Source organism: Cibotium barometz, chromosome 62, assembly GCF_041138505.1.
Source record: "Cibotium barometz isolate CiBa-2024 chromosome 62, ASM4113850v1, whole genome shotgun sequence".
In the NCBI taxonomy this organism is placed as follows: domain Eukaryota; kingdom Viridiplantae; phylum Streptophyta; class Polypodiopsida; order Cyatheales; family Cibotiaceae; genus Cibotium; species Cibotium barometz.
The window spans coordinates 27190506-27204106 of record NC_141107.1 but is presented as its reverse complement, the minus strand read 5'-3'; the positions used below and the strand labels follow the sequence as shown (position 1 = coordinate 27204106).

General features: G+C 39.6%; 2 protein-coding genes across 2 annotated transcripts in view; both read left to right on the top strand.

Moving 5' to 3' along the window:
- Positions 1-3460, top strand: part of LOC147604311 (Clathrin adaptor complexes medium subunit family protein) — a 52559-nt gene extending 49099 nt beyond the window's left edge. Inside the window, exons 3-8 of the mRNA XM_086795349.1 lie at positions 939-1049; positions 1162-1251; positions 1966-2213; positions 2295-2504; positions 2699-2909; positions 3045-3460. Of these exons, the coding sequence (XP_086651475.1) occupies positions 939-1049; positions 1162-1251; positions 1966-2213; positions 2295-2504; positions 2699-2909; positions 3045-3290 (1116 nt within the window). The 3' untranslated portion in view covers positions 3291-3460. The remainder of the gene's footprint in view (positions 1-938; positions 1050-1161; positions 1252-1965; positions 2214-2294; positions 2505-2698; positions 2910-3044) is intronic.
- Positions 3461-11568: 8108 nt separating this feature from the next.
- On the top strand, positions 11569-13258 carry LOC147604310 (uncharacterized). Its single transcript, XM_086795615.1, has 2 exons — positions 11569-12547; positions 12773-13258. The coding sequence occupies exon 1, from the start codon at positions 12097-12099 to the stop codon at positions 12505-12507; it is 411 nt and encodes a 136-aa protein (XP_086651741.1). The 5' UTR covers positions 11569-12096; the 3' UTR covers positions 12508-12547; positions 12773-13258.
- The last annotated feature ends 343 nt before the right edge of the window (positions 13259-13601 follow it).

Sequence of the window (13601 nt, the reverse complement as noted above, 5' to 3'; positions counted from 1 at the left end):
CAATTGATCAATACCAATTATTGGGGATTTGGCTTTCAATGTTGAGGTTTTCTCTACCCTTGTCTTTTCCCTAGCAAGTTGGGATTGCAACCACAATAGAGAAATAGCTCCAAAAAAGCAACAGGCCTTCACAAGGTCTTCAATACAGTCTCGTCCCCTTTATGATTTGGCTCCATTTTTTAACAGAAAGTTAATGCAGAATATTGATAATTATAAAAAAATGGGTTCCTATACTTATTACCTGCAAACACACATAAACCACCTTTTAGTTCACTGACTGAACCATAAGGCTAGTTGCATGCCCCTAGGTGTGTCCTTGGGATTTTTCAGGTGTCCTTGAAGCCTGCAGACACTCGTATGCATGAAACCAAGCAATGTCCAGACACAAAAACAAATCACTCTCACATATTCATTTCCAAGCAACACACAAAACATGACATAGATCAGGGCAAACAAAATCTCCATCTTCCAAAGCTTTGCACCAAATTTTCACGTGGGAAATGTTTTGAGAGATTATGGTTTCTGATAACCAGTCTTGAAACAAGGCATATAACAGAGAGAGAAAGGTCAACTTCGTAATTCCTCTCCCAATATTTTAAAAAATTCAGGACAATCCTTATGATAAGAATCTCAACACTACATCCTATGTTCCATAGCACTAGGTGGTGGTCAAGAGAGACTCTCAACGGCAAATTGAATCAAGTGCTCTCTGAACTGTGCAAGATGATTGCTTATTGCACATTTGTCCAACCCTATGTAGTAAATACAGATTTGAGAATGGATGATTCCCCATCTCACATCACTCCCTCTCCAACTTAGAGCATTGTCATGGATGCCATATCCATGTGATTAGAATGATCTGCATGTGCTGAGTTTCTATCTTTGACTAGTAATTCTTAAAATGTTCCTTTATAAAAATAGATTGAGAGTTATTGCAGGTACCATCAGTAATTGCATCACCGACATACTATGTGCTACATATTGTGCGAGAGGGCATTACCTTTTTAGCTTGCACCAAAACGGAAATGCCACCACTCCTAGGCATCGAGGTATCTAAAGTTACACATTTTGGTTGAATGCTACATGTTCACATTCCCAGACACTATTTTCTTGAACTTGTACACCATACGCCTTGATTAGTAAGCTGCCACCATGCTCCAGTTTCTTTGCAGGGTTGCAGAAGTTCTTTCAGAATACCTTGGAGGCCTTACGGAGGATCTTATCAAGGACAACTTTGTTGTTGTCTACGAGGTAGAAGCCCGCCTCATGCTTGAATGGTAGCATAATATTGTCCCCAAAGGATTCGGTTGGTTTGATGTACAACTTTCAAGACAAAGCGGTTGGATTGCAACAATATAGTTGCTCATGATGACTTGGGAAAATTTACAAACCTTAAGATCCTTATATCCTCTCTCTTTCTCACTCAGGCGCTCATGTGCATGCACACATGCACATAGTACGTACATACATACACGTACATATACATGCAAACATAGTACATACACACACACCTGCACACATGTGCGCACGTGCGAGCACAGACATTCTCACACACAAATACACACACACACATACATAGATATATACATAATACATGTACATACATACACACATCTATCGTAGTCACAAGAAACGGCCGTTTCAGTCCCTAGAAACGTGTTTCTCCATTTCAGGATCCCATCGGTTTCCATGGCCGTTTCTCATTTCCCAAGTGATATTGTCAGAGGAAATGGCCGTTTCCACCCCTAACAACTCGTTTCCCTGTTTCTATTCATCGAACGTTTTTGCTCCCGTTTCTCATTTCTGGTGACTATGACATATATACATAAATATACAGCATGCCTATGTACATATGCACATGCTGTTTGGTGACATGTATTTAAGGTGAATTTTGAAGAAAAGAATTCTATTCATTTATTAGATGTTTTGGTTTGCTCCGCATGAAGGTCCAATGTTGCTTGGCAGCTTCTTGATGAGATGATGGACAATGGCTTTCCTCTCACAACAGAAATGAACGTTCTTAAGGATATGATTGCCCCACCGAATATCGTTAGCAGAATGCTGAGTGTAGTCACCGGAGGTTCTTCGAGTATGAACACAACGCTGCCTGTCGCTACAGCCTCAAATTGGCCTTGGCGAGGGAGTGATGTCAAGTATTCTAACAATGAAATATACTTTGATCTGGTGGAAGAGATGGATGTCATTGTGAACAGGTAGGCAGGTTCCTCCTTTACAAACATAAAGAGGTATGGGAACAGACTTTTGTGGTCATGACACTTCTACATGCTGTTTAGGGAGGGATTCTTGGTGAAATATGAAGTGTATGGTGAGATCCATGTGAACGCTCGACTCTCAGGTGTGCCAGATTTGACACTCACTTTTGCCAATCCCTCCATAATAAATGATGTGAGATTCCATCCATGTGTCCAATACCAAGCTTGGGAGGCCTACCAAATGCTGTCATTTGTCCCACCTGACGGACAATTCAAACTCATGAGTTACAGGTGGGCAACCTGAGTCTTCCTAAACAGGAAAAGTGATGTGCTTATAACATTGTTTAACACACTATTTGAGTTATCCTTTTCAATTTTACATTGATATGAGGTGTTCTCAAGACTGACAATAGCTAATGGTCTTAGCTATACATTTTGGCAAAATCAGCATGAAAGAATCTTCCTTATTTATGCTTATCATGCAGAGTAAAGAACTTGAAGAATACCCCAGTATATGTGAAACCTCAATTCAGTTCAAGTGGTGGGCTGTGTCGGGTCAATGTTCTAGTTGGTGTACGAAATGATCCTGGAAAGCCTATCGACTCAACTACTGTCGAGTTTCCTTTGCCATCATCTGTGGCCACGTGGGATTTGGCAGCAAATCATGGCACTGTCTACAATGCTCCAGGTTCCAAGGTACTCCAGGATTATGCCTTTAATCATGATAATATGAAGGTTAATGCCCATTGGTTTGGACTTAATTATGCCCTCTGGCGAGTTTGGGTTACATGTCAGGATGCCAGAATCCTTACCTCTCTTTTTATTTCCCAGATTTTGACTTGGACAATAGGGAAGATTCCAAAAGATAAGTCGCCATGCCTCTCTGGTACGATGCAGCTTGAAAAAGGCTTGGAGCGACTGCAAGAGTTTCCCACGTTGCTCGTGGGATTCAAAATTATGGGTGTTGCCATGTCTGGGTTGAAAATTGATAAGACTGAGCTTCAGAACGTATCTTACCATCCTTACAAAGGCTTTCGTGCAGTAAGTAGAGCTGCCAGCTATGAAATCAGAACTTGAAGATATCTGGATCTAAAACTTTTTCTCGGCCTTTGGCAGGTCTCTGTGCATGATATCAGGCCTAAATTAAATCCTGTTTGAGGCACATATAGTTTTTTCTTTCAAAGAAGTTACTCTGGCCTATTGCATATGTACATTTAGTTTATATAACTTCAGCATTTGCTTGGTGAGTGTTGTGTCACATGTTGATTTCTCGTAAGTTAAGAGCCTGGCATGATGTGGCACCAATAAGCTGGTGGTGTCTTCATTGGTTGCAGCCGGTAACAGAAAAGTAACAAGCCAAGCCATGGCCGCAACTCTCATCTCCATGATTCACATAATGGGGTCCTTGGTGATGCAGTTGTTTTAATGGCGGTGAAAGAGCAGACAATCCATCCTCTAGAGGATCTACGAGACTAAAAAAGTTAGTACAATGTATCCATGATATATACTGATCCTGGAAAAGAAAAAAAAATACGAAACTAGCTACATAAACTGAAGGATCCATGTGATGCTACATTACGACAATGTGTAATTATACACTGACACCATCCTCCTCTGGAGGGATGTGGCCTGTGAGGTCTGGGGCACCTGGCTTTCAGAATGGATTTCGAACGCTTTGGACGTGGAGCCAGAGGATCACCTGTCCGTGTCGGTCATCGTGGACTAAGCTGGTCATGTTGCTACTCTTGTTGGGCCACTATAGTTGGTGGTTGTGACCCAGAAATCTGTCATGGAGGTCTGGGAGGTGCCTCGCTGGCTCTCTCTTGAAGTGCTGAAACATCTCTGGTCCTCATACTATTGCATGACCCGTGAGAGGGGGACGAACCCGTCTCTGAAGAGAATGAAATCTCCCTTGGATCTCATAGTAGGGGGAGCGTTGAAACAAATAGTTCTCCTCGTCCTTCACCTCACCAGTGGTGCAATCTTTGCATATACATGCATCTCATGGGATGCCCTCACCAATGACAGACTCAACCCTAAGGCAATGAGAAGATACTCTCATCTGGCCAATCCTGCCAAACGTGCATTGACAGCTGGTTTTATGGAAAAGATCACGCCTGTAAAAATGCCCTCGAGAGACACATAAGATGAAACAATCTCCACTTGGGTTCCCTTGTGTATTAGAAAGATAGGCTAGATGTGACTGAATATGGTGTGTTAAATATCATGACCTTTGTTTTGCTGAGATTGACCGTGAGGCCTCTCTCCCATCGCAAGACATTCGGAGTGCATGCAAATGTCTCTGCAATCCCTCTGCAGAGGTTGAGATCAGAACAATGGCATCTGCATATAATAGAATGGGCACCATTGCCTGAGCCAGTCGTGAGCCTGCACGCACAAATCTGTCCACAAAGAGAGATCTCATCAATACACAGTGGGAAGCCCTGTTTGTATCTCTTTAGAGAGACCTCTTGGTGACGGTACTTTGCCAATCAATGCCTCATATAAAGCCCCCGTGTCCCATATCATGTTCGGTGGAAACTAAAGCTCCTGCAATCATCCCAACAAGCAGGACTGAGGCAGAGTCAAAGGCTTTGCGGAAGTATCCACAAAGCAACAATAGACTTGCTGTTTTCTTGCCCTCGCCTCCTCTTATGATAACCCATAGGGTAAAGATGTGATCAAGTGTGGAGTAGTTTCTTCTGAAGCTTGCCTGCCCCCATGCTTTGTGTCCAATCCTCTTTGCTAGGAGGATGATCTTTTCGACTCTAGTATTGGCCCATAAATCTTGGCCATTGTATGGGCAATCATGATGGTCTTGTAATTATTTGGATCCATGGGGTCTCTTGCTTTATGGATGGGAACAATGGTGTTTGTGGTTTGGGGTGGTTGGAAGCCTTCACGAAGAGCTCAATTAAAGATTTCTGTGAGAATAAGGGCGTTCTTGCTATTCATTAAGGGCCACTATATTTGTCTGGTGGAAAATAGAGCTCTTGCAATCATCCCAACAAGCGGGACCGCAGCACAAAGTTAAAGGCTTTGTGGAAATCTACAAAGCAGCAATATACATGCTGTTTTCGTGCCCTCGCCTCCTTTATGATAACCCATAGGGTAAAGATGTGATTAAGTGTGGAGTAGTTTCTCTTGAATCTTACCTGCTCTGATATAGTGTCCAAGCCTCTTTGCCAAGAAGCTGATCTTTGACTCTAGTAGTGTCCCATAAATCTTGGCCATTGTATGGGCAATCATGATGGTCCTGTAATTATTTGGATCCATGGGGACTCATGTTTTATGGATGGGATTGGTGTTTGTGGTCCTGGAGGGGAGGGGGGGGGTGTGTGTGGTGGGTGGGGGAATGAGAGAAAGCCTTCACAAAGGGCTCAATTAAAGATTTATGCAAGAATAAGGGCTTCCTTGCTATTCATCAATGGCCACTATAAATATCTCACCACGTACACCATTTTCTAAGACCCTACAAGAATGATGTTTTGAAGTTTCATGTGATCCAAGGGTATCCTTTGGAGTAAAAGCATACACGTAGGCTCTATTTGTTACCTTTGTTTATGTGTTTCTTTGTGCAAGAAGGCGGCTTTTTCTTTGTACTTTATGTTGTTGAGATTTCTAGTGAAGTATGAGGTGCTTTACTTGATGGTGTCTTTCAAGCATCCTATAGTTTAAACTATTCATCACTTTGAAGATAATTGGTCGGTGTTTTCCGAGAAGCAGCAAATAGACACTCCATGCATCATTGACGTTTGTATATGAGAATGTGCTCTATGTTGTGTTCTACAATGTTGTATTCATTTGCCATCTCAAGTAGCCCATACAATACGAGATTACATGCTATTCTTCTTACTAGCATGAAGGTATCCATTTATTATGTGATTACTATAGACTTATGCTAATTTTGGGTCGATAATTATGAGGCTTTTTCATTTACTTCAAGCCATGCATTATGCTCTTTAACCTTTTTGGCGACCTTGTTCCAAATCCATGGGCATTCTCATGACTCTTATGTGTAAATTCCTTCATGGCATGTTACTTCAAAAGCACACAGATACCTCATGTGGCCCATGGTTTTGAAACACTACATAGGACACTTCTATTCATTGAAATAGATTTTGTGTATCCCAATTATATTGTCAAGTGTTTTCTCATGGTGCATAGTTTACATCTCTTTGACTCTCTCTAACCTCCTGTAAAAGACATCCCAAGAGCATCTTATAAATTATATATATTACGTGGGTTGTATTCAAGGTAGGGAAACTTTGTATTTTTGTGAAGGGTTTTTGGGTTACTCGGGGGCCTTAAATTCAAGCAATGCCTCCATGTCACCAACGTGCAAAGGATGAATTCACCTCTAAAATATGACACTTATTGTGTGAAGGAAACAAATGCTATGTTGAGATGGGCATGGATATAAATCAAGTCAAGGTGTAGTTACCAATTATCTTAAAAATTGTGGAGCGTATGCTCCCATTTTCTCAAATGTGTATTGTAAAACATAAAAAGGACTACACAAAGGATTGGAAGATGAGTATGTGAATGCTCAAATTCTAAAGAGGAGGTGAGTGCAAAGTTGGGAGCTCTTATGACTTTGATAATGGCGTCGATAAAAAGAAACTACACGATCTCAATTTCTACCACTCTTTAATGATGTATGTGACAAAGGATTTCCAAGTCATGCAAGGTGCACATAGGTTTTGTACTTGATTACATCAAATTTTACTAAATCTTTACTATGTAGAAACCTAAGGTTTGATAATAGTTGTGAGAATTGCAAAACACCCTTTTTAGCTCTAGCTCTACATGGTCTTCTCTTTGTCAAGTCATGCAATAATGTGCACTTAGATTTTTTTCTACATTATTGCCTTGGACCTTGTTTTAAATTATGGACTTATATACCTTAAAATTTGATAGGTGAGAGCATTGCAAGGTACCCTTTTTGGCTTTGATTATACATGGGCTTATTTTCATAGTCATGCAAACTAAGCACATTATGTGACTTTTTAATCAAGATCATGTGGTTCATCAAATTCTCAATCAAGACCATGCGGTTCATCCATTAAGCCTTTCAAAAGAGGTTTGCTAGGCTAATCAACATCGAATTTTACTTTGTGAGATATTTCAACAAAAAGTGTACTTTGAAAGGTTCCTAGTTCCTACTAGGAAAACAAAGTGAAGGGAATTCTTCTCTTGATTTTATCCATTGATCCTCTCTCTCTCTCTCTCTCTCTCTCTCTCTCTCTCTCTCTCTCTCTCTCTCTCTCTCATGCAAGCAAGCGTGCGTGTGCACTGCCCTACACACATTTTAAAACCTCATTACATATGTGCATGCATGCACGCGTGCGCACGCGTACACACACACACACACACACACACACACACATAAAAATCTCATTAGATATCTTTATTGTAGCCAATTTTAAATATGTTTAACTAGTCAAAATTAAAGTAATGCTTGAAGGTAACCTAGAATTAGGACTAAAAATAGAGAAAAGTATTGATATTATAACTAAAATATACAATTTTAGCTCATTTAAATAAAGGGAAGATGAATCTCAATTGAGAATATTTAAACAAGAAAAAAGGACATCGCAAACTGGTTTTTTTAAAGCACTAGCTCCGCACACCATTGCTAGAGAAAAACTTTTTTCCTAGACAATGAAAAAAAGACAAGTTGGAGTACAAACAGTTTCCCCTATTCAAAATCTCATTATTAATCGATTTTTATGACTTAAAACCTATAAATTTTGTCGGTGTTTGTAAAGGCAAGAGTAAATTCAGTCGATTTTTTAAACTTTAACCAGTGCAAAATACTCTGAAGAATGGTTTTTAAAAAAAAACTTTAACCAGTGCAAAATACTCTGAAGAATGGTTTTTTTTTCTAGCACTGGTACACACACACACACACACACACAACCCCCCTCCCCTCCCTCCCCTCCCCCCCACAAAATAACCCCACCACTCTACCACTCTCTCTCTCTCTCTCTACTCTGCCATTGTTACAACCTCATTCTTTGAAAAGTCACCAATCACATGCATAATTGACAATATAAAATTATTATTGGCAACAAAGAAAAATTTACGTTGGAATTGAAATACGTCTAATCGTGGCACGTGCTAAAGAAGCTTTTAGCTGGATGAAGATTCAACCAAAAAAGCAAGAAAAGAGGATGTGATTGATAGGTCATGAGGGGCGCCTAACCATTATGGAGGGCGATGGAATAAGGGAGAGATGCGTACCACACGTGGGACGTTTCTAGTACCCAACAACAAGGAGAAACATTATTCTGCTTGGTGAGGATGGTGTGATGCACACGTTGTAGGCGAGCTGCCCCCCTTTTGGCACCTATGAAAAGACCCAATTGACAAGATGGCGTCCTTGTCATTTCTTTCTTCATTTTCAAACAAATAATGCCACAAAGCCTTGATTTTTGGATGTCTGTCCCCCTTATCTTATCCATCATCTCATCATCCTTCCCCTAAGCTCTGCAAAACCCCTTTAGCCCACTAAGGTATCTCCATTCACATCACCTTAGCTACACACACACACACACACACACACACACACACACACACACACACACACACACACAAAACACTTGAGCCCTCTAAGGCTATCTAGATTTAGTTAATCCCCACTAGTGCTTACCCCCCCCCCCCCAACCAAACAACATGATGCCCAATAGTAACCGGAATTTCGCATTGCAAATTAGTCAAATTCTAGATCTATACCTAAAATGTATATCTCTTCACCTCTGAAAATACAGCCTATGCCAAATTCCAACCACTATTCTTAAATTTCAACCCAAAAAATAGACCACAAATTGGATTTTCAGAGCACTCATCCCCCACTATTACAAACCTTGAATGAGTGACTTGTAAGTATAAACAATAAAAGATAAAGTATTCACACGAGGAGAGCACCATAACTATAGATAGGTAAGTTGTAACCGGATTCCTGTTTTGTGACAGTCTAGGTATACCTAGATACAAGTGTAGGGATTAAAAAAAAACAATTTTGACATTTCCAATATTGATGATTCTCCTTTTACAAGAGCCCTTTTACTTCGTACTCTATCAAAATTCTTACACATTCTTTACAATGGTTTCATATGCATACCTTTTAAATCTTATATCCATTGCTTTTGATTACTTTGTTTTGTAACATGTCTTATATCTATAGCTGTTTATCACTTTTTAGTAACATACATACTCATGTTATGTACTTCTATAAGAGATTTTTACTATTAGCCAACCAACTTTACATGAATGAAATTGAAGTTGCCAACCTTTTTTGAATGCAATTATTACCAACCCCAAAAACTTTAATGTATATAAATCTTGCGAATTGTGCATTTTTCCATGAAAACATGACTATCCTACATAAAATATGAGGGTGATACACGAGTTCACCATGTGCCAATCGAGTAGTTTTAAGAACCACGGTTTAAAAAGATTAATCAAATATAACTTAATCATTAATAAAAAGAATATAGAATCACAAAAGGCCACCTACAATATTAATCAAATGTACAAAATAGTTAGTTTTAGTTACAACTTCACTCTATAAATAAGTAACCTTTTAGTATTGAACTTACAAGTTACAAGGAAAGGTAAATGCTATTATTGGGATACTTCTTTTTAAGTACATGACTTATTTCAGATTTACATATTTATCTATCAATAGAATGTACATAGTAAGTTAAATTTCATTAAGATTCACTCTACTATCACTTTTCAACCTCAAAAATGTGTGTGTGCATACATGTGCATGCAGTTTTGTGCTTATTAAAAACTTGCAAATCACATATAATGTACTTGCATACTCAAATTTTCTACCTAGTTACAAACTTGAATGTTATATACACTAGAACGCTATGCTTTTTTATATAGTTTTAATTCTTTAAGCTTGAAAAAATTTCTTTAAATTTTTGTTAGGTCTATTGTTGCAAGTCTTTAAAGAAAATTTATAAATATTAAAGTCTCAAGTCTTTTGATATAGAGAGAATAATATAATTTTGGTGTGTGTGTGTGTGTGTGTGTGTGTGTGTGTCCCCATCCTTTTCAAGGTTATGACATTTGTTCATTTTTTGTAAGGTTGTAGGTTATATAAATAGGAGCTATAGTGTGATTTTCCCACATAGGCCTAGAATTTAAAGGCCAAGGGGGCTTTATCCTTCAAAAGAAGGGTAGAAAGAAACAATACAGGTCCTTTAAAACAAAGACACATTAAAAAAAATATTGGTATACCATTCTAAGAGAGGTTTAAGTTGAGCTACACAAATCAAATTTCGAAGTTATAACCTTCAAATTCAAGGGTTGATCCCTCACATGAAAGTAATCCCAAATTTTAGAGATGCCTAGAAGGAATGCAAGACTAAGATAGTGATTGCTCTATAAATATGCATATACAACTTATTTTGAACACACAACCTATAAACTTATGTATGCATACTTACCATAATGTATGTTAAAGACCTCCACTTAGTATAGGTTAAACTGGTTTTCATTCATGGAATAAAATGAATAACATATACTTTATGTTCATGAATGCATGTTACACACTTGTACTAATCCAAAGCTATTACGCATTTTCTTTAATTAAAAATTTGAATATAACAGTCTAAAAATAGCATGTGTGATGTTCCAATAAGCGATTAAAACAAGATACTATATATATATATTCTCAAGTTGAGAAATTGAGGTGGAGTTAATTTAGCCTATAAAAATAATAAGTATGTTTTTTCATCGAGCTTTAGATAAAAATATTTTTTTTGAAAAGGCATGTGAGAGAGAGAGAGAGAGAGAGAGAGAGAGAGAGAGAGAGAGGTATGGAGTTTGACTTTTTTGTGCATCTTTCATGAGCTATTAAGAGGGCAAGACTAAGATGCATTTGGTGCCAAAGAAAGGTTAGCTTGATATTGGGGAAAACTATTTTTGAAGCCAAAGGAAGCGAGAAGTTTGACTAAAGTGTAAGGAAAGGTTTTCCCCGAGAAAAAAAATTAAAAAGAGATTTGAAAGTGGATGATTCATTGAAATAGTGCAAAGGAAGTTGATCGAGGAATGCAACCTAGGTGATAATTACAAGGTGCAATGGAAGAAATTTAAGATCTCCTTGTTGTTGATGCTTTGTCTTTTGTTGGTTATTTTTCTATGGTGTGGGAAAGGCCAGTGTGTGTGTGGCACTCTTTTGGCAAAGGGGGCAACACCCTTGGCCAAGGGGGCATCACCCTTTGCAAATACCAAGGGGTCTAGTTTTGAATAGAGAGCCCAAAATTCTTATTCAAATAAGAGGCTGTCCTCCTATGGCCGTTTAACAACCCTCAATAAACTATAAGGCCCACTTTCTTTTGGCCATGTTCATACTTGTACCTTCCACATTACCTCCTCCCACCTTTAATCAGTCTTTTGCTGTGCTCCTTCATCCACACCCATGTGTTCTTTTCATGGCCTTATCAGCATCTCATTGCTGTGGCTACTTTTTTGGTTGTGATATCAACGTTCATCTTGCTTTATACTAGCCTCTTCTTCTTTGTTTTGATAAGAGAAGGCCTTGTGCACATGCCAAGAGTTCTCTCATTTCTCCTCTCTTGTTTTGAGGCTGATCAATTGTAGCTCCAATTCTTGCTAATATCTAGGGTTTATAGTAAGCATGAGTGAGTGATTCTTGCTCATCTAGATCAGAGGAGGGCAATCAATATTGCTAGTGATTAGTGTTGTAAAGCAAATTCTTGCTGGTAAGAGCTGCAGCTCAGAAAGCGATTCGTGCTAATTATATGTAGAGGTGCAGCAACACACAAAAGCAGCTTCATAGTTAGAGCTAATCTAGCGAGGGGTTAGTTGCAAATCAGGTGATTGATTGTGTGGGCGAAGATCCATGGATAGAGAGGTGGTGCATTTTGCGACGACGGTGAGGGAATCGGGGTCGCATTCGGGATCGATTGGGATGCTATTTGTGGTGTTGGTGATAATAATAGTGCTGGGTTTACTGGCGGGGCTGCTCGCGAGGGTGTGCGGGGGGAGGCACTTCTCAGGGCTGGGAGAGTATGATTTTGAAGGGTGGGTTGAGAACAAGTGTGCGAGCTGCATCGATGGCTCCCTCCCCCCTCCCCCGCCCCCCCCTCCTGCGCCACCCAAAGAAGAGCCCAAGCCCGCTGAAGAGCCCAAGCCTGCAGCTGCACCTGCAGAAGAAAAGAAGCCTGAGGAAAAAGAAGGTGGTGGCGGTGGTGGTGAAGAAAAGAAAGAAGAAGAAAAGAAAGAAGACGGAGGTGGCGAAAAGAAGGATTAACCCCCTTCATCCAACCTTAATCCTGTGTCATTATCTTAAGGTATCTTAACGTGCTTATCCTCTACTTTTCGTCATTATCAGCCTCGCAAACCCTACGCGCGCGATCGCCGGTCTAACGTTATCGTTTAATTAGTTTATACGTTATTGTATAATTACTTCTTGCTTTGTGTCCTTTTACCTGATTGTGTCGTTGATTCACGTAATTAATTGCGGGATTAGTTCGATCATTATTATGTAAAAACTAATCATTCGACTTGGATTGCAGTGGAGGTTAGCCTGGCCATGTCGTGAGGAGAAAGGAGGGTTTGATTAGGCGACCTTAATACGTGATTAAGGACCACTAAGTTCGCGTGAATCAACTTAGCCTGGCGCGTGGGATTACCAGAAACACTCTGTGTGATGAATGAATACTATGCAAAATGCTCGTGGCACGAGTGGGTTGGTTGCTGGGCCCTCTACATTCTAACCAAGTCTAACCAACCCAAAGTTGATCTTCTTTTCAGAGAATCTTTTTTGTCATAAAGTAGAGAGCATCTCTTATCCTATCCTCCCCAAGAAAATCCCCCCCCCCCTCTCTCTCTCTGTCTCCCTCACACACACACACACAACACCTCATGCACACATGCCATACCCACATGTTACTTAGCCTCAAATTATTGTTCACATAAGTATTTGGATGTAGACATACATTTTTCCTCTTGAGGTTTCATCCAATGGAAAAAAAGGCCTAATATTCCATTTGAGTTCACAATTCTCAAATCAACCCGCTCTCGGAGCACACCTTTCGTGAACACTTCAAGATAAAATTGTAGGTTCATTGCCGAAATAGCTATGCTAAGCTTTGAAGCTGATACTCTTTTTTTATCCCCATCCCCATACCCTTCTCGCCCTCTTCCTTTTATTTGTGCACCTGGTTTTGGTGATAATTTGAGAGAGAGAGAGAGAGAGAGAGAGAGAGAGAGAGAGAGAGAGAGAGAGAGAGAGAGAGAGAGAGAGACATTATATTGTTGGCTCACAAAGGAACGGTATGATCTATGAGTGTGATCGTGCAAGTATAAAAGAGTAAATAAAATAATAAACTCTTATATTAAACT